At 31.0% G+C, this 25,653-nt stretch overlaps 1 protein-coding gene across 1 annotated transcript in view; it reads right to left on the bottom strand.

Moving 5' to 3' along the window:
• LOC107438594 (MAM and LDL-receptor class A domain-containing protein 1) overlaps positions 1 to 25,653 on the bottom strand; it is a 184,169-nt gene that overhangs the window by 107,560 nt on the left and 50,956 nt on the right. The window contains exons 18-27 of the mRNA XM_071185593.1: positions 23,590 to 23,721; positions 20,759 to 20,905; positions 18,631 to 18,716; positions 15,960 to 16,127; positions 14,574 to 14,670; positions 12,489 to 12,644; positions 11,041 to 11,223; positions 9,337 to 9,435; positions 3,353 to 3,486; positions 945 to 1,056 (exon numbers count right to left, since the gene is read on the bottom strand). Of these exons, the coding sequence (XP_071041694.1) occupies positions 945 to 1,056; positions 3,353 to 3,486; positions 9,337 to 9,435; positions 11,041 to 11,223; positions 12,489 to 12,644; positions 14,574 to 14,670; positions 15,960 to 16,127; positions 18,631 to 18,716; positions 20,759 to 20,905; positions 23,590 to 23,721 (1,314 nt within the window). The remainder of the gene's footprint in view (positions 1 to 944; positions 1,057 to 3,352; positions 3,487 to 9,336; positions 9,436 to 11,040; positions 11,224 to 12,488; positions 12,645 to 14,573; positions 14,671 to 15,959; positions 16,128 to 18,630; positions 18,717 to 20,758; positions 20,906 to 23,589; positions 23,722 to 25,653) is intronic.

Here is a 25,653-nt window from a genome sequence, read left to right on the forward strand (position 1 = left end):
ATTTATTTGAATTAAAATTTATTTTAATGACTTAGTATTTACTAAAAAGATGTAATTTTTTTTAAAAAAAAAAGTTGTTATATGGATTTGAATGATTGTTTTGAATTCTTAGAATTTTGTGGATTTACAATGTACCTAAGTTAGTAGCAAGAAAAGTGAGCTTGGTTTGCGAAGCGAACCATATAGGATTGCGTAGCAATTTTCGGGGGTTGGCGAGCGTTAGCGAGCAGGGGGCGGAGTCTCCTAGTAAACAATAAGACGTTTCTGGATTTTTGAGTTATTATTAAGTGGGATTTCTTAAAATTTGAAAAATACCTATCTGGAAAATATTAAGACACAAATTGATGACTGGGAAAGATGTAACATTTTGTTCTTTCCTAAACAATCTGATAGAGTAAGTATTAAATATGAAAATGCCGTAAGGAGAAATAGAAGAGCAATTTTCTCCCAGGAAATGTTTGCCATTTATATGCTTTTGTGCGCATTCGATTAGTATAAGACTTTTAAAAATACAAATACAAGAAACCAAACGAACTGGTTTTTATTCTAATTATGGTTGTGCGTCTTTAAAACGTATTCAGTCGGAATAAAGGATTAACGAACTATTGATTGAATTTCACACCTGCCAACTTTTAATCTCGTCCATCATGATTTTTCCCAGTGGTAGTAAATTGGAATTAAAATTTCAATTCTAAGCAAAAAGATACGTCGTATTTGAAAAGCCATCAGCTGACAACCATGATAGTAACGCATATTAATCTATATGCTTAATTTTTTTAGCAATAGTGGTGATCAAAATCATTTAAAAATTAAGTTTATAAAGGAAAATATAGTATATATTTACTACCACTTTAAATATAAAAATAAAATTTTACGCCAAATGCGTAAAAGTTGGCAGGTATGGAATTTTATCGAAATATGGAGACGAAGAAAATTCTACTTACTTCTAGAAGAGACAGCGTTTGGATCGCAGTCAATGTATTTAATATTGTCTATAGCAATATCTTGCACTTGTCCAAGAAGCGTATGATGCATCGAGTTCCCATGGTATTCAATCTAAAATAAAATGCATATATTGTACCCATAGATAATGTTTATACTTTGTACACGAGTATCATTACTAAATATAAATAAAAACAATTATAAATTAAAATTTTAAAAAAGTGGCAGGCAGGATTTAAAAAAAAAAAAAAAAGGAGCAAATTTGTAACTAAAGCTACAACTTCAATTTTAAAAAAGATTTACGACGAATGATTGTAGTATTGATTGCATATGCACTGTATCATTTATGTTTTGTGGCAATTACAAATGGTAAATTTCTTTGAAAAACAGAGTAAACGAAGAAGCTTTTCTGCCACTTTTTAAAAATTTTACACTGATCTCAGAAATTTAAAAAACGTATTTTTATCTGATCTCCTCGCAATATATTAAGATGTATACCTATGATGTATATTTAACTCTTTTACTTGCTACAAGTTCCATTTTTGGAACACGTCTCTTTTTTAAAATGTTAAAAACTGGTGTTTCATATCTTTCTTAGTACTTGAAAATTAAAAAGTTGAACATTCTAATCAATTAAAATATATTAACAGTACAAAAATCTTTTTTTTTTTCTTCTGACTTCTCGACCTGCTTCTTACTTCACCTTCATCTACAATCAACTACTGAAAATTTGAGCAAGCTGTTTCTTTTTATGTCAACTTATATTATTTCTTCGAGCAAGGAAATTGCAATGTTAAATCAACACTCGAAAGGTCAGCTGACCACAATAAGTCACCATATATATAAAAGGTACATAATGGATGAGAGGAAGGCGGCTTTGCGGCCCAGGTGCCTAATAGCCAATGCGTACTAGGGCTAGTCGACCTTTTTCTTACTTCACCCTCATCTACAATCAACGATTGAAAATTTGAGCAAGCTGCTTCTTTTTATTACAACTTATATTATTTCTTCGAGCAAGGAGCTTGCGACGTTTAATCAACAACCGAAAAGTCAGCTGACCACAATGCGTCATCATATTTTTAAAGGTACATGATGGATGCAGGTGCCCAATAGCCAATGGATACTAGGGCTAGTCGACCTACTTCTTACTTCACCCTCATCTACAATCAATGATTGAAAATTTGAGAAATCAAATTTGAGGCCTTTATCCCGTCCATCATGATTATCGATGATATAAGAAGATGAGAACGATGGTAATGGTTTCCAAATGGTGTTGCGAATGAAGAGTCAAAGGGATTCCCAGAGTTAGGACTTTTAATAAAAACATTTTTGAAAACTGTTAGATCTAATTTAGATTCAATCAATAATATGTTATTTATTTATTATTTTGATTGTCTTTGTGAAGTTATGTTTAGATAAAATTATATTTACATCCAATCGATAATTTATTATTTACTTACTATTTCAATAATAAGTTATATTTAGATCTAATTATATTTAGATCTAATTATTGTGTAATTATATTTAGTTCCAATTATTGTGTAACAATTGTGTTCAAATTATTGTGTGTATATAGATACAATCGATAATCTCTTATTTACTTATTATTTAGTTTGTCTTATTGAAATTATATTTGAAGTAAAATATCAAAAAGAGAGAAAGGCAAATTTTTAAAAATATAGACTTTTCTAACAACAATTATGAAGACTTATGAAAGGAACATGTATTTATAAAAAAATTGGAAGAGTATTTAACATTGCGCTTTTTAAATCAAAATAAAATTACTGAATTCTTTCATAAAGACATATGTTTCCCAAGCAACCATTTTCAACTTTTACAACAATATAAAAACAAATTTTTAGCTATAGTAGATTCATCTCCAAAACTGCGAATTCAACTGTTGAACAAGAGACCTAATTTAAGATTATTATGAATAAAATGATGGGGGAAAAAATCATTCATCTTATTAAAAATAAAAAAGTTAAAAATTAGAAATAAAATAGTTTTTTAATGGATACTGCTTACATAATTGTCTTTATTTACTTATGAAGTCAGGTTACCGCAGGAAGAAGCTTGATCATTGAGGGTTCCGCAGCCGAAAAAAATTAAGAACTGCTGAGCATGAGGAAAAATGAGCACCGTGCTCTGTAAAAAATATTTGTAAAATGAAAAGGAACGAACGAACTTGTTTTGTAAAGTCTTGATGCTAATGTGCTACGAAATAAAAAAAATTAGTAACTTTTTTTTTCTTTTTGGTATAAAGTTGTACTTTGTTTCGTCGGTAAATAAAGGGTTAAGACTCAATGTTATTGGTTATTTGTATTATTTTGATGTCTTACCATTAAAATACGGTTTTTTCTATGAAACTTAAAGCGTAAAACTTAACTTTTTAAAAAAAAAAACTACTTACAAAATATCCACTCGGATAATTTCCAATTGGTATAGATGCAAACTGCCAATTCTTTCCAGTGCTGTTTTTTAAAGAAAATCTTAAGGATTTTGCTACTCCCCAAGTAACTGGGCTGACATAAACCTCCAAAGACCCTGTAAATATTTTAGTGAATATAAAAATAGTATTGAAGGTAAATTGAATCTTTGAAATGGAATTTTGAAAATGATATTATTTGACCAAATGACACAGAGTATCTTTGGGCTGCAGTGTGAAATAAAATAAAACATCAGAAACGCAACATTTCAGATATTTAAAAGTAACTACCACATATTTGGGAAGGTGGAAGGGTAAGGTGTTAAATTGATAATTTTAAATGAAGCTACTACTTTAATTGAAAATAAATATTACAAATGCATAATGTCAGATTAAAATACATCCAGACACTCGAACTACAGAATATCGGTACTTTTCAAAAATATGAAAAAGAATTTTGCCCACCCATAAACACAAATAATTTAAACAGATGCATATAAGGTCAGATTCGACGAATGCTTGAGTTGAGTCGTTCTAATAAAATTTTTCAAAAAAGAAAAAAAATTATTTTGTTCAAAAAATTCTGTTTTAGTTCGCTATCACTGAAAAGAAAAACTCGTAACAGCCTCAAATGTATGAGTGTCTGTGCAACTACTCTATGTTCTATATACTTTATGTAAATCGTACTTAATGTATTTTAATGAAACAAAAGTCCTCGTTGAATGAAAAAAAGTAAATAGTTTAAGCTATTAGTTATTTCGATCTGATGGTGGTATCTCGAAGTCGCTCAGATTTTAAAAAAAACGTTTCGCTATTTTTCTGCAAAAAAAAAAAAAAAAAAAAAAAAAAAAAAAAAAAAAAAAAAAAAAAAAAAAAAAAANAAAAAAAAATAGAAACCATGAAAAAGTTTAAACGTGTCTTTTTTATGTTCTTAACCTGATGAGTTCCGAGATTTTCTATTTTAAACAGTTTGTACCTTATTTTAATTTTTTCGGTTACAGCAACATCGGTGAACCGAACTGATGGGTCTCGAGATACCACCGTTTTAACCCGTTTTGTCCCGAATTTATATATTGAAATGATACAAAAAGTGGTTTTATGGAAAATGTGGTATAATATATTATCGAAATTAATTGGTTTTTCAACTGTTAGGGCACTCAAAAAGTCTTTGATAGATCAAAAAGTACGTGCTCCTTATAATTATAGATCTAATCAGAAATAACTAAATCATAATGGTATCTGAGAATCTTTTACATAATTCACCCAGATAAATGAAAATGCTGAAAAAAGTTTCCCATCACAATGAATGTCTTTGAAAAAAGGAACAGTTCCAAATATATGACGCTGGGCGTTAACCGGTTAAACAGTTTCTACTCTGTTTAAATTTTTTCGGTTACAGCCACATCTGAGAGGCAAAATCTATAAAACTATAACTGAAATTGGGCTACTTTTCTTTGGAGAGTCCGAATCTGCAATGAAAAATAGGGGTTCACAACTAAGCTTTGATAGTTGCCCCCAATCCGCCCTATTACATGGAAGTGAAAGATGAAATTCTGGATCATTGGACAACTTTTAATTAAAAAAAATATTGAATCTGTCTATTTTCCCTTTTTCAATATTTATTTCTCGAAATATTTGTCCTTTTCTTAACTTTTTTACAACTTGTTCATAAAATATATTAGTTTCACAACTAATTGTGGGCAAAATTGGAGAAACTAAGCTAAGTTTAAATTGTTATTACCACGGCTTCAAATATTCCGGGAAGCTGAACTTCCAGGTTGGCAGCTATACGTAAATAGTGTTTGAACCAAAAGAGTAGCTTCCATTTTAAGGTCTTAAGCATCTTAATTTTAGTAGCCAAATTTCATCCCATTAGCGTCAGTGTTGATATGATCTAGAATTTTTTTAGAGTTGCAGCAAAATTGGGACAACTATGCAAGGATGTCCCAGGAGACTAAAAATGATAAAAACTCAATTCAGTTTTATTTATTTATTATCTTTCAAATTAGTTAATCGTAACTACCTATAGGACTTATATTTTAACTTATTCATATTAAACACTAGGTTTACGAGATGCGTCATTTTGACGCAATTCGAATTTTATAAGGAAAATTACAAAACCCGTTTGCATTTTTAATTTATCTTTTGTCATTACTTTTATTCATTGATCGAGGTAAATATACGTATGTTAAAGTCTATTTTTTTCAAAAGCATTGAAATACTGAAATTCTCTTTCTGGTATACCTATCTCTACGGATATGCGTCAATTTGACGTGATAGTAATTTAGACAAAATTTTGAGTAAACATGCAAACATCACATCAATAATAAATAGGAATGTACCGAAAATACTTCGATCTGATATCGTTATCTCAAATGAAACAAGCGATAAACAACAGTTGCCGATAAGCAATAACAGAAAGAACAAACACAGAATGTCAATTGATGTCAGATTTTGAAGGTTTCAGTTGCTTCGTTCGAGTATTGAAAAATAAAATACTAGAATATTTCATAAATATATATCTCATATTCTCATTTTTTTTTCTTATAGCATATAATGCCAACTGCTCCGGACACGCCAAAATAATTAAGAAACGGTAAATAACCATCAAATAAATTTTGTAAACATAAAGTGGCGAATTATGTAAGTCTACGAATTATTTAAAAATAGTGGTGGAAAAAAATCTACTAAATTGAATGTATTAAACTAAGAATCACAATTGATAAACTACCACTTTAAAATATAAATTTGCTGTCCGGAGCAAGTTGGCATCTCCGTAAGTGGTGTTATTGACCGAGTCTGGCATCAGGGCTTCATATACAAGCTCATAAATTTCAATATATACTAGAATATTTCATAAATATATATCTCATATTCTCATTTTTTTTTCTTATAGCATATAATGCCAACTGCTCCGGACACGCCAAAATAATTAAGAAACGGTAAATAACCATCAAATAAATTTTGTAAACATAAAGTGGCGAATTATGTAAGTCTACGAATTATTTAAAAATAGTGGTGGAAAAAAATCTACTAAATTGAATGTATTAAACTAAGAATCACAATTGATAAACTACCACTTTAAAATATAAATTTGCTGTCCGGAGCAAGTTGGCATCTCCGTAAGTGGTGTTATTGACCGAGTCTGGCATCAGGGCTTCATATACAAGCTCATAAATTTCAATATCCCCAAAGATCTAATACTACTAATTAATAATTATCTGACAAACAGAACTTTTCATATTAAGATCAATACAGCATTTTCTTCCGCTAGAAACATTAAAGCAGGAGTTCCGCAAGGTTCAATTCTCGGCCCTGTGCTCTACCTAATTTATTCAGCAGACTTTCCAAATTTTAATAATATGAGAAACATCACCTCAGCCTTCTACGCAGATGATACAGCACTTATGAGCAGATCAATAAATCCCAAGAAGTCTGTTACTAATCTCAGTAATATCATACCTCATATCGAAGCCTGGTGCACAAAATGGAAGGTAGCCATCAACACCACTAAATCTTCACTACTAATTATTAGGAAATCAAGTAAAAAGAAAGTCATTTATCCAAATATTACNATATATATGATTAAACTAACAATAATTAAAGTAAAAGCAAAGTAAGTCTGTCAAATTAGCAACGACTACATTTAAGTTACTGTTTTTTATTTAATTACAACTTGATTCTGATTTTGTACGAATGCTTTTCTGAATCACCCGTCCCCAAGGGGTTAATGTATTTTTATGAAACAAAAGTTCTCGTTGAATGATAAAAAGGAAATAGTTTAAGCTACTAGTTATTTCGATCTGATTGTGGTATCTCGAGGCAGCTCAAATTTTAAAAAAATGCTTCGCTATTTTTCCTTAAAAAAAAAAAAGAAAAATCACGAAAAAATTTAAACGTGTCTTTTTTATGTTCTTAACCTGATGAGTTCCGAGATTTTCCATTTCAAACAGTTTGTACCTTACTTTAATTTTTTCGGTTACAGCAACTTCGGTGAAGCGAACTGATGGGTCTCGAGACCGTTTTAAACAGTTTCTACTCTGTTTTAATTTTTTCGGTTACAGCAACATCTGAGAGGCAAAATCTATAAAACTATAACTTAAATTGGGCTACTTTTCTTTGGAGAGTCCGAATCTGCAATGAAAAATAGGGGTTCACAACTAAGTTTTGATAGTTGCCCCCAATCCGCCCTATTACATGGAAGTGGAAGATGAAATTCTGGATCATTGGACAACTATTAATAAAAAAAAATATTGAATCTGTTTATTTTTCCTTTTTCAGTATTTATTTCTCGAAATATTTGTCCGTTTCTTAACTTTTTTGCAACCTGTTCATAAAATATATTAATTTCACAACTAATTGTGGCCAAAATTGGACAAACTAAGCTAAGTTTAAATGGTTATTACCGCCGCTTCAAATATTCCTGGAAGCTGGACTTCCGGGTTGGCAGCTATATGCAAATAGTGTTTGAAACGAAAAGAGTAGTTTCCATTTTAAGGTCTCAGCATCTTAATTTTAGTAGCCAAAGATCATCCTATTAGCGTCAGGATTGATATGATCTAGAAAATGTTTAGATTTGTAGCAAAATTAAGACAAACATGCAGGAACGCTCCAGGCTACTAAAATGATAAAAACTCAATTCAGTTTTATTTATTTATTACCTCATAAATTAGTTAATCATAACTACTTATAGGACTTACATTTTAAATTTTTCATACTTCAGAGATGCCAACTTGCTCCGGACAGCAAATACATATTTTGAAGTGGTAGTTTATCAATTGTGATTCTTGGTTTAATAAATTCAATTTAGTGGATTTTTATCCACCACTATTTCTAAATAATTCGTAGGCTTATATGATTCACCACGTTATAGTCAGAGATGCCAACTTGCTCCGGACAGTGAATGAATATTTTCAAGTAGTAGTTTATTAATTGTGATTCTTGGTTCGATAAATTCAATTTAGTAGATTTTTAGCCACCACTATTTCTAAATAATTCCTAGGCTTATATAATTCACTACTTTGTAATACTTATTTCTCCATCAGATCTGTACATAACTTTGCGCATTATAACTCTCATTATCTTTAATTCTACCTTGACTCAGGGGACTTCCCCCGTACTCCATTCTCTCCTCACCAAAGCCAAACAGTCTTAGTCGCCCAAGGGCACACATTATGTGATGAAAAAGTCAGATGCCCGCTTCGCGGGCAGCACTTTGAATAAATATATATCTAGTAGTAGTAGTAATACTTATTTCATGCTATACCTTTAAAAAAAAATTATCAGATATTGGCAAAATTTATTTGTAGTTATTTACCGTTTTTTTTAATTATTTTGGCGTGCCCGGAGCAGTTGGTATCTCTGTATAGTTCTTATGTCCTGCTGTACCTTTTTAAAAGCAAGCAAAAATAGTCAAATATTTGCAAAATTTGCTTTGTAATTATTTACCGTTTTTTAAATTATTTTGGCGTGTCCGGAGCAGTTGGCATCTCTGATAACTTAAAGAAAAATGCCATAAAAATAAGCTAGTTTTAATCTCTTTTAAAAAAAAATGTGATTTAGTCACCACTTTTTGCATTTTTTTGTCACCCATCGCAACCCTGAATATGGATGTTTTTAGTTGTTCGTATCAACCAAAAGAAAATTCAATTTAAAGGATATGTAAACAGGTGCAAAATTATGTAGGTGTGTTTTTGTAACACTCAAACAGAAGCTAAATTTAAACATTTTTAGAAGTGTACTGACATTTAAGTTCATCGATTTTTTTCTTCCGGTCGTAGAATCCCTGATACTTAATTAGATAAGATTTTCCTTTAAATTCTTAGTACTTACAATGACTTTGCTAATTAGTGGAAATATTTCGTGTGTTTAAGTTAATTTGCTAATTAAAATTTTTAGTTATAAATAATAAAATAAAAAAAAAAATTGAAATGTTCACTGAAAACATTTTGTTAACAGCCGTTACTTACCATTTCCTATATTGAAATGATAAAAGAATTCCAATTTACATGCGTGAGATATTGTTTTCAGCGGCGGACTCTGCATGATTGCTGGACTATTGAAGGAACCTAAATCAATAGAGAAATATTTTAATTTTTTTTTAAAAGTTCGAATACTTGTTTTTATTAAGATATGAGTAATAAGGTGAGCTGTGAAAGTCGAAGTATCATAAATCTTACGGGGCTGCCAAATTCCTACGCCTTTTGGAAAAATTTCTTCCAGTGGTAGCTGAGTTTATGTTCAAACGTATGATTTGTTGCTTGTAATTTTGATTTAAACTTTTATTCCGCATCACTACATGTTAATAATTCTTCACAATCACCACTTTATTCCGGTTCTGTCGTGATGAGGCATCATCTACATCAAAAAGCCTCCACACGGTCTTTTATAAGTAGTCCGCGCAGACTGTTTAAAAAGTAAACCAGTTGTGCACATGAACCCAAAACCTTTTATAAAAGTAATTGAGACAAATTCATCGTATATATTTGAGAATTTAATCTGTAGTGGTTGACAAGTGTATAAGGCAAACCAATAATATTCATAAATAAAACAAATTTTTAGTCATATATTTGCTACCACTTTCTTATTTTAACTAGATTTTATATTTAGTAACTCGTTCGGAAAATGGATATCCTTCACAGTAGTCTGATCAGATTACCTATAAAAAACCGTTTGGAGGCTTTCAGTTATAGGAGGCGTTGGATGAGGCCCCTTAAAATGTTAGAAAAATTAGCACAAACTCTGAAAGTATAAATTTTTAATTGCTTACCACTCTATAAAATTTCTCCACTAACACCACCACCAACATGAAACACCATTCCACTCTATACCATTTTTCATTAAAAATATATTTGGAAAAATTTTTAGAAATAATATTTACTACTGCCTCTGCTACACTGAAGTTCAGATCTGTTCAGTGAAGGGCAGAATTGAATATGGAGGCTCTTGCCCTTCAGCAGACCAATGTTAAATAAATATTAAGTAACATTTCAAGAACTTTGTGTTCAAAAACTTTGTATATGTATTAATGAGTAATTTTTTTCCAAATAAATTTAAAGAATGAAACTATTAAGTTTTTAGTAATTATTTTTTTGATAAAAGTACATAGAAGCAATTCGATTACAAAATTTTACCTACCACTTAATTTGCTCCGTTTATATATATATTTTTTGGGAATTATTTTCCCTTTTAGGAGCATCTCTCATTTTCAAAATGTTAAAGAGTAATAACTCAAATCTTTCGTTTTCTCGTCCCACATTCACACATCACACACAACAGTGGACAACACACAGAGACAAACATCTATGCCCTGAGCGGGATTCGAACCTGCAACTATTGGCTTCGCAGTCAGGCACGCTAACCGCTCGGCCACATTACCGGCAGTTTACTATTATGATAGTATGGTCGCCGTTAAGAGACTTTATGATATGCTTGCAAAAAGTGTCACCAGTTTGCAGAAAAGTCACGTTTTATTGAAAACATCGCTGATGAAATTTTTTTTATCTCAATTTCTGTATATTTAATTTAATAATGTTTAGTAATTAACAAAGAGTGAGAAAAATTCAAATTTTTCCTCCAATTAAATATATTTTAAGGTATATATTGGCTCATACTTTAGTGTTTGTTACTTTTATATCTCAATTTAATAAAATTTTTCTATTTAGTTTACTTACTGTATTGCTTTCCTGTCAAAACAACAAAGTATCCCTCTTTATTGCCAATACTATCGGTTTCGGGGGCTGTTGAGTTTTGTGACTCAGCAATAAAATCTTCAGCTCGGGCTCGTTGCCATTTGTATCTACTCCAGAGTTCTTTGTTAATCAAACCACACATGTCTTCATGAAAATCACATGCTCCTGTTAAGAAATACATCATTGCTTTTATTTTACAATTCATTCAGTTCTTCAAAATTTAGCCATATTTATATATTAAGGTGTAACATTTTGAAACAGATTGTAAATTTAAATATATATACAAATATGAGTTTATGCAAATCTACTTTTCAACAGAACAATTTCTAACTAAATTCATAACTGAAGGAAACATTTAAAATACTATGAACTATATTGTTGTTATACAACAAGTACTATTTAGCAAATGTACTTAGTTAAAATCAAAATAAGTTTTGTAAATATTATCCAAAGTGCTAAATAATTTTTTTGACTGCCCTTAAATTTCAACAATTATCACCCTATATTTCAAAGTTCAACGAAACTTATAGTTATGAAGATCATAAAAACACAATGAAGACGGAAAAATAGGTTATGTTTATTCCAGAAAGCATGTTTTTGTGTAACAGCTAATTTTTCCGTTCCGGCAAGAATATTTTTTCCTACGGAAAGCAAAGTTTATTGTTTAGAAATTTATGTAGGTTGAAAGGGAAACAAAAGATTTCGTTTAGGCTCCTTACATGAGTATGTTCTCACATATAGGGATTCATAGAGATTTCCTACGTTCCTCCCATATTAGCAAGAGAATTTACGGTGGCTCAGGGGATAGAATGCACGCCTTCCATTGAGGTGACCCAGGTTCATTCTCCAGCGATGGCTTTTGATTCGAATTTTACTCCCGACTGACGACAGTGTGAGCGAAAAATATTTTCTGTGGCAGACAATTAAAATCCCCTTGCAATCGGATTAACCATGGAAGGTTTACGTGTTTTTTCTCACCATGTAGCGCAATTCCGGGTCGATTCCCTCAAATGTCTTTTACGAAAGCTAATTAATCCTAATGCTTAATACAGGTGTTTCATTGTCTACTGTATTAGATTCAAAATTACAAGGTGAACGGATTAGAACATTAATAATGGTAAACTCAAAATTGGATCTGCTGTTCAACGTTAGTTATAAAATAAAATGTATTAGAAGATATATGCAAGATCCCAGAGAGAATGCGTGCTTGTACAGATATTATATGCGCAAGGGCACATTACCTTTGCCACATGCAAACGTACAGGAATTCGCCTTCTGTATGTCTCTTGTTTTCGGTTCGCTACCTCAATGTGTCTAAGTCCAAATGTATGTATCTTGCGTTGTCAAGTTTATTTAAACATTTGTTCAATATTTTTAAATATTTTTTATCAAAAGATTTTCGTGCGTTGTGAAATAATGTACATATTTACCACAATAGTGCTCATCTGATCCGTCAGAACAATCTTGCTTGAAATCACATTTTAGCAACATGGAAATACATTCTTTATTGTCACAAGTATATTCTCCAAAGCTACAAAACGTTGGTTTCTGTGTGGTAATTATTGGAGGAACTGTGGGAAGTGGATCTGAAACGAGGTAAAATAATAAATTAACAATCAACATCATTACTTAAATATATTTATGAAAGAGAAATAAGAAAAAATATTAGACAAAGAATAAAAATTTATGATGATCAGATGAAAGATCTATAGAGACTGATAACAAAGTGATGATATGTATTAATAAAGCTAAACTTTTTATTCATGATGCATATTTCTGATAGTAAAATTATACATTAAGTGTATGTAATAACAACAATTATCACTGTTTATAACCTATTATAACACTGTATTAGATAAAAAAAAAATAGTGCAGTAAAAAGTACAATATTTAATTAGTAGAATTAAAGATATTTAATCCCCTTGGGTGTCCCGAGATGTCTATAATTTCGATTCTGATTTTAATTGTTTCACAAATATCTATTTCTATTTAAAAAAAGATAAATGTATGAAAATTGCTCAACAAAAACTATTTTATTCGCCAACTCCAGTAAACTGCCTGTCGACAGACAAAAGGAACTTTCAAAATGCAGTGGTTTTTGGCATATTGGCGCGAAGCACCATTGACCAATTCGTCTGTTCTTAAAGACTTACGTTGGCTAATCAGATGAAAATAACGAAATGAAATTGGAGAAGAGGAAGAAATAACTGGCGTAGTTTCCGCAAATGTCTGATCGGTGATTGGATACTTTATTGGCTAGGAAGAACTGGCTCGAAGATAGTTAGCTTGAAGATCGTAGTTTTGAAGTTAATTGTTTGAAGACATCTTCGTTTTTAACTAATTGATCAAACTTCTTAATTAATAGAAGAAGTCTTGCTGTAGAAGCTGTAGTTCTGTTGTCTTTGAAACTGATATTATTGGATCTGATGTTGTTTCTCTTTCGGTTTTTTTCTTGATGGGCATTTTGAGTAATTTACGGTATGCCTTCCACCACAATTACCACCAGTAGGTGGTTCTAACACTGGCATCTTCAATGGTTGAATATCTACAGACCAGATCTGAAAAGTTATATACATGAAGACGGAAAAGAACAAAATAATGTAAGAAAAATTATTTAAACGTAGTTTTTTCTGAGGAAAAATAAGATGTTTTTGAGCACCGTAACAAAATAACGTATCCCATAAGCCTTGGTATTATTTAGAAGTAGTGGGGAGTAAAACCCCTGTGGATCGAAATTTCTAAACTAAGAATCAGAAATTAAAAGACTACCACTCTAAAATATTTATCCTCTGTCCGATGCAAATCAGCATCTCTGAGTATGAACTATAGTATTGATATAGCTAGCTACAACCAGTTTTAAAGGGCCGTAAAGCCTCAGACACCCAGTTCCACTACAACGAACGAACGAACAACCAGTTTTTACTGTCTTCCATTTTACTTTCTGCCTGCTACATGCTATTCATTTCAATTTTCCCGAACTTGGTTGCATAGTTTCGATGGAGTTTTGGATGTCTGTAAAAAATTATTTTCTTGTCCTGTTTTCAATTGTTTTATAGATTATGGATTCTTGAAAACAAACATCGAAATCTAAATGGGAACAAATGTATTGAGCTTTATTACGGAATTTTGAAAGCTGTATAATAAACAATTGCTTTTTTTGTGCAAAATAAGCGTACCCTACACCGGTTATGGTTAGCAGTTTTACTAATTTTTAGACATTGCTTTAGAGATATTGCCATAGAATTTATTTTTAAAAACTCCGATCAATAGTTTAAAAGTTATAAGGAAGAACCATTTTTTCCCTGGCTGTTTTTAACCATTGTGACTGCTTGTAACCATTTTAAAACCATTTTACCATTAACCATTATAAAACCTTTGTAACCATTTTGAGATATGATAATGACAATAATAAAAAAAAAGCCAGTAGTTCAAGAGTTATTCAAGGTTAAACTAATTTTAGCATTTTAAATAGTTTAATTTTTACATTTCTGATAGAAAAATTCCAATATACTTACTTAAGTGAGGAGTGCACTTATAGTTAAATGAAATATCATCTAAAGCTATATAATTAGCCATTCCTTGTCCATTGGTGATGAAACCTTCAATAATGACCTGAAATGTTGACAACATTTGTTAGCACGTTTATCATTTAATAAAACAGATTTGTATTATCAAGAATAATTTTTTAAAGCTGTCTACTATCAAAAAGAAGAAAATTGTAAGTGATTTCAAGCCAGTTACTGTGTTATAAAACAAAAAGATTTAATGTACAACAAAGAGACAGAAATAGCTGGAGAAAAGCTAAATATGTTTAAAAGAAAGTTGTTTGAGTCCAATGTCTGGATGCCCAATGAGTCAGTATTGTAGCTTTAGTCGCTATCTTGACTTGAAGAGAGGTATACTTGCTCAAAAAGGGGGTAAAACTTAAACTCCACTATATAAACAAGGGAGGTATTGTTTCATGTGTATTCATGGTTCGTACTGTCCTTAAAATACTTGGTTGGTTCGGTAGGTTCTAATGCCACTTGCCACACGGGCAAGCCTGCTTGGTGAAACCGAGCAAATTTAAGGTAAAGTGTGCGATTCTTGTTTTTTTCAGTGGCGCCATCTATGGCCAAGAATTCTACTCTGCCACACCATTCGTCACACCCGTTTTATAGGGTGGACAAATTCATACATCCATTTATTCATCCACAGATCGTAATTTTGACCTGAAATGGAGAACGATCGATCTCAAATCCAGTACCCCCAGAGGTATTGATTTGTTATGGGAACATGGGGGACTTTTGCGACTCGACAGATTTAACGTGCATCAGTCACTTTACTACAAGGGAGTCTTCGGCCAGAGGGGTTCGAACACACGAACTCTCGGACATGGGCCCAGCGCCATACCGACCAGGCTATCCCGGCCTTTAAAATACTTGAAAATATGATGGCTAGGTGCATCATAAGGCATAAATTACAGGAAGCATAAATTACTTCCGATGCAATTTAGAAAATTTATACCTGTAAATCTATACTATAAGGAATTCATAATTCATTAGCTACAGAAAATAGATTCATGCGATTAAGGGTGGAAGAATCTTACAAAATGTCGCGTGGTTTTAAAAGCTTGTAAACTTTGGATTTCTGCAGCTAATATGTTGATGATTTAAAGAGGGAATGCTAGGTAAGCAAATGTTACTGAATGATAGCATAGCACTCTGAAATATGCTCGAACGAAACCACAAATCATAATCATTAATAATCAGTATAAAATTATTCAAATGCAGCAACTGATTTGAGACAGCAAGAGCATTTATTAATTTTTTCGCAAACTGGTGGAAAGTGGTTATTTTATAAAAAATATGCAACGGAAAATTTAATAGCAAGACTGGTATGAAGCAAAATGCGTGCCTTACCTGATAATTCTGTGTTTCTGTGAATGGGGATACATTTTCGACAAAAAAATAACCTTCTGTTTGCTCATTTACACTCCACACAGTTTTCTCTTGACCATTTTGTGCATTTCTTGTTTTAATTTGAAGAGAGAAATTCCCGTTTCCCCGTATGTCATAATAAAAACGAATCTAAAAATAAAGAAAATATGTTGCATTTTGACGAAATCATTCATGCCCTTCCTTTCTGAAAATAGACTATGTAACAAAATTCTTGTCTAAAAATAAAAGCTTACTTTCCATTTTAACCGCTGTGGAACCTTAATATCATTTTAAACCAAGAGATTTTTTCTTAAATTTCAAAGCTGTTTAGTAAATAAGATTTTTAATACTTTTTCCTATGTAGATATCAAATTTGTCATATTTGTAATAATAAAGCATATTGATTTAATGCATAAAGAATATCTCACAAACAATTTTTAAATTTTTAATTTTTTTTTCTCGTTAGCACAGATAATAATGAATTTTAATAGTATCATAAAAAATTATTATGTTAAATTTTATTTATTTATGCCACGTCGTTTTGGGATACCTTTTGGGATATCTTACCATGGGAAAGTATGTTTTAATTTGATAGCTAATGCTTTTTTTGTTTTAAAAACTGTGATTTTTATATAAAAAGAAAAATTTGTTAACCATTTGCAAATCAATAGGAAATTAAAGGATTTATAGCAATAAAGTTATGAGCATTCAGCAGTAAAAGAAAAATTAATTAATTTTTTTTATCAATTTCAGGATTTGTGTAAACACAAAAAGTAGTTGCAACGGTACCTAATATACGAATTCGGAATTTTCCTACTACTTTTTATCTTTCTTTAAATTTTTGAGAGCTCATTACTGTCTTACAATGAAATGCATAAAGAAAAACAAATGATTAAACTGTACTTCCTAATACTTTTAAGGCAGTAGAAGTAAAGGAGTTTAGTGCACTGCAATTGTCAATATGCTTAAAATTCATAAGTTATTCAGAGCTAAAGGGATAGAGCTCAGGCCTCTAAATGAGGAGACCCAAGTTCGAATCCCAGTGTTCACTGGTCGATACGAATTTTGCTACCAGCTCGTACCTACAACAGTTCCAGAGATGCCAACTGCTCCGGACATGTCAAAATAATTATAAAAACGGTAAATAACAACAAGTAAATTTTGCAAATATTTAATTATTTTTCTTTGCTTTTTAAAAGGTATAGCATGACAAATTCTTTATAGAGGTGAATTATATAAGCCTAAGAATTATTTAGAAATAGTGACGGATAAAACTTTACTGAATTGAATTTATTAAACCAAGAATCACAATTAATAAACTACCACTTTAAAATATATATCTGCTGTCCGGAGCAAGTTGGCATCTCAGCAGTTCATAAAATATCCTGAGTGCTAGACGGATCACGGGTTAGAATCCCTTTATTGTTGTGTTAACCATGACAGGCTTTCTTGGTTTTCCTCCTTGGTTACTTTCTTGGTTACTTTCACCAAAAAGTCCTCCATGAAATCCAATTTGTCTCGATGCTTGATCAAGAAGCTCCCTTGCCTTCGGGACCAAGTTCAAAATTATAAGTCTGCGGAGTAAATAAACTTCCAATTGGGTCGGCTGTATCGCCGGCTATAAAAAAAATAAAGTTGTTCAGAGTCACAAAGAGAGCAAACAGGAAAATTTTGGCCTCTAAGACCTTTTCCAGCTGCGAAATAACTTTTCTGCAGCAGGACGAGAGAAATCTGGAACAGTGGGCTTTGAGCTTATGAGACACTTCCATGTTATTCCCATAGCTTCGATTAGAAGGAGTATGAGGAGAACTTCCTTTTTATTTAAACTCTAATGAAGAGTTTTGCAGTATTGAAAAATATACCCATAACCTTTGATATCCTTTACCTTTGAACCTTTATATAACCTTTGAAGAAAAATATTTTCTGAAACTATATGAATTCAGTGGTAGTTAAAGGGTATGAGAGTAAAGATAACTAAAATCACTGGCTGCGGCACACTGTTAAAAATACAGAACGTAATAAAAATGCAGTTCATAAATTTTAGCGTAAAACACGTTATTTTGACCACCAGAACATGTAACTAATTTAAGTGGTCATAATTAGTTTTAATATTTGCCAAATATTCTGGTAAGTAAAAATTTAAATGTATATTTGCCCTTCATCCTAAATTAGAGATTACTTTCTAATTTAGAACTGAATGTTGCTGTAAAACATTTTTCTGTGATGCCAACTTGCTTCACTTTGAGGAAAAATATCTTCGAGTCGTATCAGAGTTTGTATTTTTATGTATAATTCTTAATTTAGAAAATTTGATTTAAAGCAATTTTCCCCACCACTAGGTGTTAGTAATTTAGAAGCTTATGTAAAATGCTTTCTCGCTCTACTTGAAAAGGTAGGAAAAATAAATCAAAATTTTGAAGGTTTTAATGTTTAACTTTCTACCACTCTATAAATATTTTGCTGAAAGCAGAGTGGTTGACAACCCTGCATTACTGCATATTGTCAGTTTTTTAATGCTCACCCATGTCTGAATCCTCCATACGTCGTGATGATTTGAAATAAAAAGGAAATGGAATTTATTAAACCAAAATTTAAATATTGAAGAAGTATAGTCTTATTGGGAAAAATATTGCGCAAAAATAAAGCATTTTACTTTGCAATTTTCAGCTGGTTGAAGAATTGGGCCTAGTAAACGTGCAGGTATTGCTTTCATTCTACTAGCCAAGAACAGAAATCTGCCTATTGGAAAATAAAAGCAAAGTTTAAGAATGAAATAAGTATTAGTAGTAAAAAGCAAACTAATGTAAATAGAGACATTTAAGTTCTCTTCGGATATTTTGTTTCATATTTGTTGGCCACTGGGTATTTTGTTATTGTAATTATATGAGAAAAATTAAGCAAAAAGAGAAACCTGAAATTTTCTCGGATATTTTAAAAAGCATTTCTTTCCCCGAGATATTGGTATTTTTTAAAGAAGAAATTAGCTACACATCTCTGGTCTACTATATAACTGGAAAATATTAAATATTAAAATATTGATTGTAAAAACTTTTTATTCAGAAGAAGTAACTATACCCTGAGCTACTTCCATTTATAAGCATCGTATTGCATATTTATCTACTACTACTACAGACATTTCATTTAACAGCAGGTACCTACTATATTCCTGACTATTTTAATTTTCTAGATTGTATCGAATCAAGAAAAATAAAATTGTGAGGAATAATTAATTATTACTCCTCAAAAAAAGTAAAAAAGATATGTTCGTGCAACTAATTTTTGATCTTATCAGAATTATAGCAGCCATGTTCTCTTCTTTTCACTCCCTATATGCACAAAGCACAAGAAAAAAAAAGAAGGAAAAAAAAAAAAAACGGACCACGCAGAATGATTTTTGATTTAATGATCCGATCTTCTCGTTCCAGGCCTCAATCTTAATGGTTCGAGGAGGTAACCTCAGAAATGCTAATAAATTTTTACAGACGATATTTAAGATACGAAATCAGACACAAAAACGTACTTTCTCTGAATAAACATTCATTTTTTTCAATGAATTCGGATTTCGGTCGCCTTAGATGTAGGAAGTAGGGAAATATGATCCCAATAGTTTGTTCAGAGAGCAGTTGAAATTTTGGGCTACTTAATGTTTTTTTATTTACTTTTTGCGTATTTTGACATATCTTGTGAACTTTTTAAGCTAATTGAAAAAATGTTGTACTCAATTATAAAATTCGTTCATGCAAGGATAACTCCATGCACAGAAGGACTTTAGCAAATATTTATTATTTTTTATTACTTCATTCAATATTTGTCAAAAAATTTTGAATTACAAGGTATACATTTTCTTACATAATTTTTAAGATACATAATTTTAATTTTACATGGCGAAATACAAAGTTTGAGTGTAATTGCTCCAATTGTTCCAGTAAAATCGAATTAGGAGAAAAAGTCAGATACTTAAAATTCGATTTCTTCGGAACTCTTCGATTGATTTCAGAAATTCTAATCCGTCGGAAAAAAGGTGTGTTTTTTCAGAGAAAGTCCCTTTTAGTTTTTGATTTCGCAGCTTAAAATATCGTCAGCACAATTTAATTAGCATATTTGAGGAAGGTCACCACCTCATACCTTAAGATTTAATCCTAGAGCGTGAAGATCTGATCATTAGACCAAAAGTTATTCAGGGTTGTCTGTTTTTATTCTTTATTTACTTATTTATTTATTTTTTGCCGTACTATACTCCATTTAAATTTTTATTTCATGTGGTAATTGTAAGTACATCAAACCTCTGATTTGCAGCCAAATTATGAATTAACCTAATCATCATTTGTAATTTTCGAACAGTATAGTCCTGACTTATCGAAATCTGCAGTTACGACCTTATAATTCAAACAAATTAAGTAATGAGGCTGGCAACGTAAAGTTCGGTATGACAAAGTATGACCCGCCACACTTGGAGGGGTTAACATGTGGACACGTCGTACGTCATTTTAAATGTGACAGTTGGATACTTGCAGCTTGAGATGACAATTACTGATACACAGAAATGTGACCTATGTCCTCTGTGCTAGCTCATCGCTTATAAACTAGAGGAGTGCTATAGTCGAGCTAAGTTTCTCCAATTGAACAACCAATCAGGATCAGCTAGATAATAGAACAACCCATCAGGATCGAGATACCCACACTAAGTCAGTTGCAGGTATCCCATTGTAGGTTTCCTTAATTATAATTTGCTTTAAGAAACTAAGTTTTTAAATCGCAGAGAGTTCTGTCAATAGTTTTACCATTTGTGAATCCAGATGTGTGATCCCGAGTAGGTCCTTGCTCAAGAGAAGGAAAAGGTCCTCTTAATTGCCACTCATTTTCAGTTGAAGAATCCTTAACCCAATTGCAGAAAGACAGGTCGAAATTACATCTGGATAAGGCTGTTACTAAACGTTAGAAATAAATAAATTATGTTAGTATCATATTCGCCTGACTTTTTTCTTGAAGATTTTCTATGGTTGAATTAATTTGTTGACAGTGATTTTATTTCTATTTTGCTTAAATTATACAAACTAAAACAAATTTATATTTTATGAAAATAAAAAAAAACCTAATTTTCACTACCACTCTAAATATAAAATTAAAAATTTTAAATAAATTTGTAATAATTAAAAATTCGTTGATGTCGTATTCTTCATTGTTACTTTCGACAATGGGCTAGGGGCCGCTGCGCGGCCCAGGCACCCAATTTTAGCTTAATAAACGTAAACGTTACTTTCGACAGAGCTGACGACAAGGGTCTGTATGTATGCGTATAAACCTATACGTTCTGACAAAAATGAAATCAACTAAAACTGTGATCATTATCTTCCGATCAAATTTAATGGGTGATTTGAAATCCTCTCAGCCGAAGTCGGCATGATCAAGTGCTTGCATGAGTGCAAAAAATATTTGTTCCCCAGTGTAATTAATCCATTGATAAATTCACATTTATTGAAAAACTAAAATTACTGTAATGAAACTAATACAATTGAAATAGTTTTCTTATAAAGGATTTCTGGTTGCTGAAGAAACATCTACTAAATTTATGTTTTTTTTAAACGCCATGGTTTGTTCACTTACCTCCAATTTCGAAAGTCCATTGCAAACAATTTACCACTTTAAATTTGGACATTTATTTATACATATTTTAAACTCTGGCGGTTGTTAGTGTAGAAAAAAATATGTAATCCTACAAGAGACTTGCATGAAAGGTTATAAAAGATATTTATTTTTGCAGTTAGTAACATTTAAAAATTTATTTTAAGAATAAAAATATATTAAAAGTCTTTAATCTTGCCATTTTTTAAAACACCTAATAGGTGGTGGAAAACTTATTTACCATAAAAAATTGCTTTAAAATTTAAATTAATTTTATCTAATAAGTTAAATGAATTTTTTTCTTACATCACTTCAAAAATATTTTAGCTTACCCTTACTAGAAATAAATGGCATATTAAAGAGTTCAACAAGCATTGTAAAATATTTTAATAATTAACTATACTACTATATCAATTCACTACAATAGGTATAATATACATTTATACGGAAATGATGCTCCTCTATTTCGAATAAAATAGTGTATTGTATGCATGTCAATTTTCTATAGAATTAAATAACATTTGGAATTCTATAAATAACTACTGTTTTTCTACTTCCTCAGTCCGACATTAGTTGCTACATGTAGGTCGAAAATTTTGTCCCAGATTAATTACTACATTTCAAGTCGGTAGAGTCATAAATTACTTCGAATGCAATTTAGTAGATCGACACCAGTAAAATTATATTACAAAGAATTCACGATTCATTCGAAAGAAGATATGCGATTACTGGTAGAAGAGTCCTTAAAAAATGGGACACGGCTTAAAAGCGTACGAACCTTGGATTTTCTATAATAAAATGGTACTGATTTATGGAAGGAAGGTGGGATTACTTGGTAAGTAAATGTTGTTCGTTGATTACACAGAATTCCAATGATGCCAACTGCTCCGGATACGCCAAGATAATTAAAAAAGCGATAAATAACGACAAACTAAATTTTGCAAATATTTGACTATTTCTGCTTGCTTTTATAAAGAAAGAACATGATAAAAATCTACTAAATTGAATTTATTTAACCAAGAATCACAATTGATAAACTACCACTTTAAAATATATATTTGCTGTACGGAGCTAGTTGGCATCTCTTGAATTCTAAAAATCACTGAATGTTCCAACAAAATCATATCATCAGTATCAATAATCAGTACAAAAATATACCAATACAGTACAATAATTACATTTTACAACAAAGCTGGGACAGTAGGAGTACAATATTTCTATGGATCAAGAACTAATGCACATACCTGCCAACTTTTACGCATTTGGCGTAAAATTTTATTTTTATATTTAAAGTGGTAGTAAATATATATTTTCTTTACTTTTATAAACTTAATTTTTAAATGATTTTGATCACCACTATTATGAAAAAAATTAAGCATATATATTAATATGTGTTACTATACCATGGTCTTCAGCTTAAACTTTTTCAAATACAGCGTACTTTTTTGCTTAAAATTGAAATTTTAATTCCATGTTACTACCACTGGGAAAAATCATAATGGAGGGGATTAAAGGTTGGCAGGTATGCTAAAACCTTCAGTTACAGTACCATGGAATTGAAAATACTAGAAAGATAAAATAAAACTTTTAATATTTTTGAACATTATCGAAATATACTCCCTTGCTTCACACTTTTTAGCTATTTCCATACTACTGTTGCGAAAACGCAAATTCTGGTGATGAAGTAAAATATACTTTCTTTAAAAAGCGATTGGGTACTTAAGTTGAGACTAATTAATGTTTTTCAATGTTTTCTGACACTTTAGTTTGAAATATCACAATCGCTGGTAGACGCAATATCTTAGAAGCGAATTGAACGAAAGAAAATGCTGAAAATGTTAGATTTTCTTAATAATTTTTTATCATTAAATTCTAATTTTAATATTCTACGTTGGAAAATGTTAATATTGCTTTGCAAAGATTTGAATGTATGTGACTTTATCTCTAAAATTAGTTATTTACATAAAAATATATTTTAAATTTCACTTACAGCATATTTCCCGTTTTTCGTCTTCAAAATTACCACAGTCATCAGTGTAATCACATACGTTGTCTCTGGGTATGCAGCGAGAATTTCTGCAGTCAAAGTCGTTTTCTCTACACATTCCAGGTTCTCCTACAGCTGTGAACATACATGATTTTAGATACAAAAAATATGCATTTTTTTAAAATGAAATTTACATACTTACACCAAATTTGTTACGAACTTTCAAAACATTTTTCAGCTGTCTTTATACAGAAAAATAAATTTAAACTAGCAAATAAATCTTGAAAATAAACATGACCATAATAGGAATACTGTACTGATATATATGCCGTAGACTAAAGAAATGTTTGCAGTAAATGCCGTAGAAAATAGAAATGTTTTCTATCTACTGACGTCATTTCTTAGGTTTTACTGCAATGAGTCTTGAGAGCACATATGTAATATAAAATACTATTGAGCGAAATTGAAACTCAATGAATATAATCTTTTCTTCTTCTTTTTTTTTTAACTAACTTTGTATTCAGTGCACAAAATGAATGAATGAAAAGACTAAATGATATTTGATTTTAATTTTGGATTTTTACGAAAGTAAAATTTTGTTTAATCCTTTCTGGAGCAGCAAATATTGACTGGAAATTTGAGACAGACAGCATCAGGGATTGCTCCGCTTTCTGCTAAAGTTTTAATAAATTGGTAGCGATTAATTTAAAACTTGTAGTATAAATATAATTTCGCCAACTTTTTGAAAGAGTAACCAAAAGATAAATGTATTAAAGGTGCATTTCCATTACTTTGAATTTTGATATATAGCAGAGATGCCAACTGACCCTTACACGCCAAATTAATTTAATAAACGGTAAATAACTACAAACTAAAATTTGCAAATATTTGACTAATTTTGCCTACATTTTAAAAGGGTTTAGCATGACATAATTATAACAAAGTGGCGATTTATATAAGCCTCCGAATTGTTTAGAATTAGTGGTGGATGAAAACTTAATAAATTGAATTTATTAAACCAAGAATCGCAATTAATAAACTACCACTTGAAAATATTTATTCGCTGTCCGGAGCAAGTTGGCATCTCTATTACAGTCTGAAAAAAATTAAGAGATATACTAAACTAAATTAACCTAAATCTTGTTACCACTAATTAAAGCAATTTTTGACAACGCGGAGCAATCCGGGATATCGGCTGAAGATTCCTAAATAGTTCTTTGTTTTTTAAGCAACAGAGAAATTAAGTTGTGATTGCAAAATAACCAGATGTACTTAAATTGTGTGTTGTTTAATAAATAGTGGTTGCTGAAAAATGGGAGACATTTTGAAATAAATAGAATTATATTCTTAATGAATAGTAAAGGGAAGGGATGGCCTGGTCGATAGGGCGCTGGGCCATCACCTCCTACATCAAGAAGCCTCCACACGGTCTTTTATAAGTAGTCCGCGCATACTGCTTAAAAAGTGAACCAGTTGTGCGCATGAACCCAAAACCTTTTGTAAAAGTAATTGAGAGAAATTTATCTTATATATTTGAGAATTGAATCTGTAGTGGTTGACAAGAGAATAAGGCAAACCAATAATATTCATAAATAAATAAAAAAATTTAGTCATATATTTGCTACCACTTTCTTATTTTAACTATATTCTTTATTAAATGACTCGTTCATTAATTGGATATCCGTTTGAGCTGGAGTACTCACATAAACGACATAATCAAAAGAGCCAGAGGAGCGTTTTTTGCGCTCAAAGTCCTCCTGCATAAGAATTCAAAGCTTGATCTAGCAAATAAAAGAACTATCTATATACAAGCGATTCGACCAATTCTTACGTATGCTTGCCCAGCCCTCACTACCATAAGCAACAACCTAAAAAAGAAGCTATCTACAACTGAAGGTAAATTTTTACGCACAATGACTGGCGCCCCAAGGGCGATTAGCAATAGATTGCTCAGAAAAGACTTAAACATTGATGATATCAATTGCTTTATAGCTAAATTGACCACAAAATTTTACAGCGACGCAAAAACATGCACCACATCAGATTTCAATAAATTGTTCGATATTG

The sequence above is a fragment of the Parasteatoda tepidariorum genome, chromosome 9 (genome assembly GCF_043381705.1).
Source record: "Parasteatoda tepidariorum isolate YZ-2023 chromosome 9, CAS_Ptep_4.0, whole genome shotgun sequence".
Classification (NCBI taxonomy): Eukaryota; Metazoa; Arthropoda; class Arachnida; order Araneae; family Theridiidae; genus Parasteatoda; species Parasteatoda tepidariorum.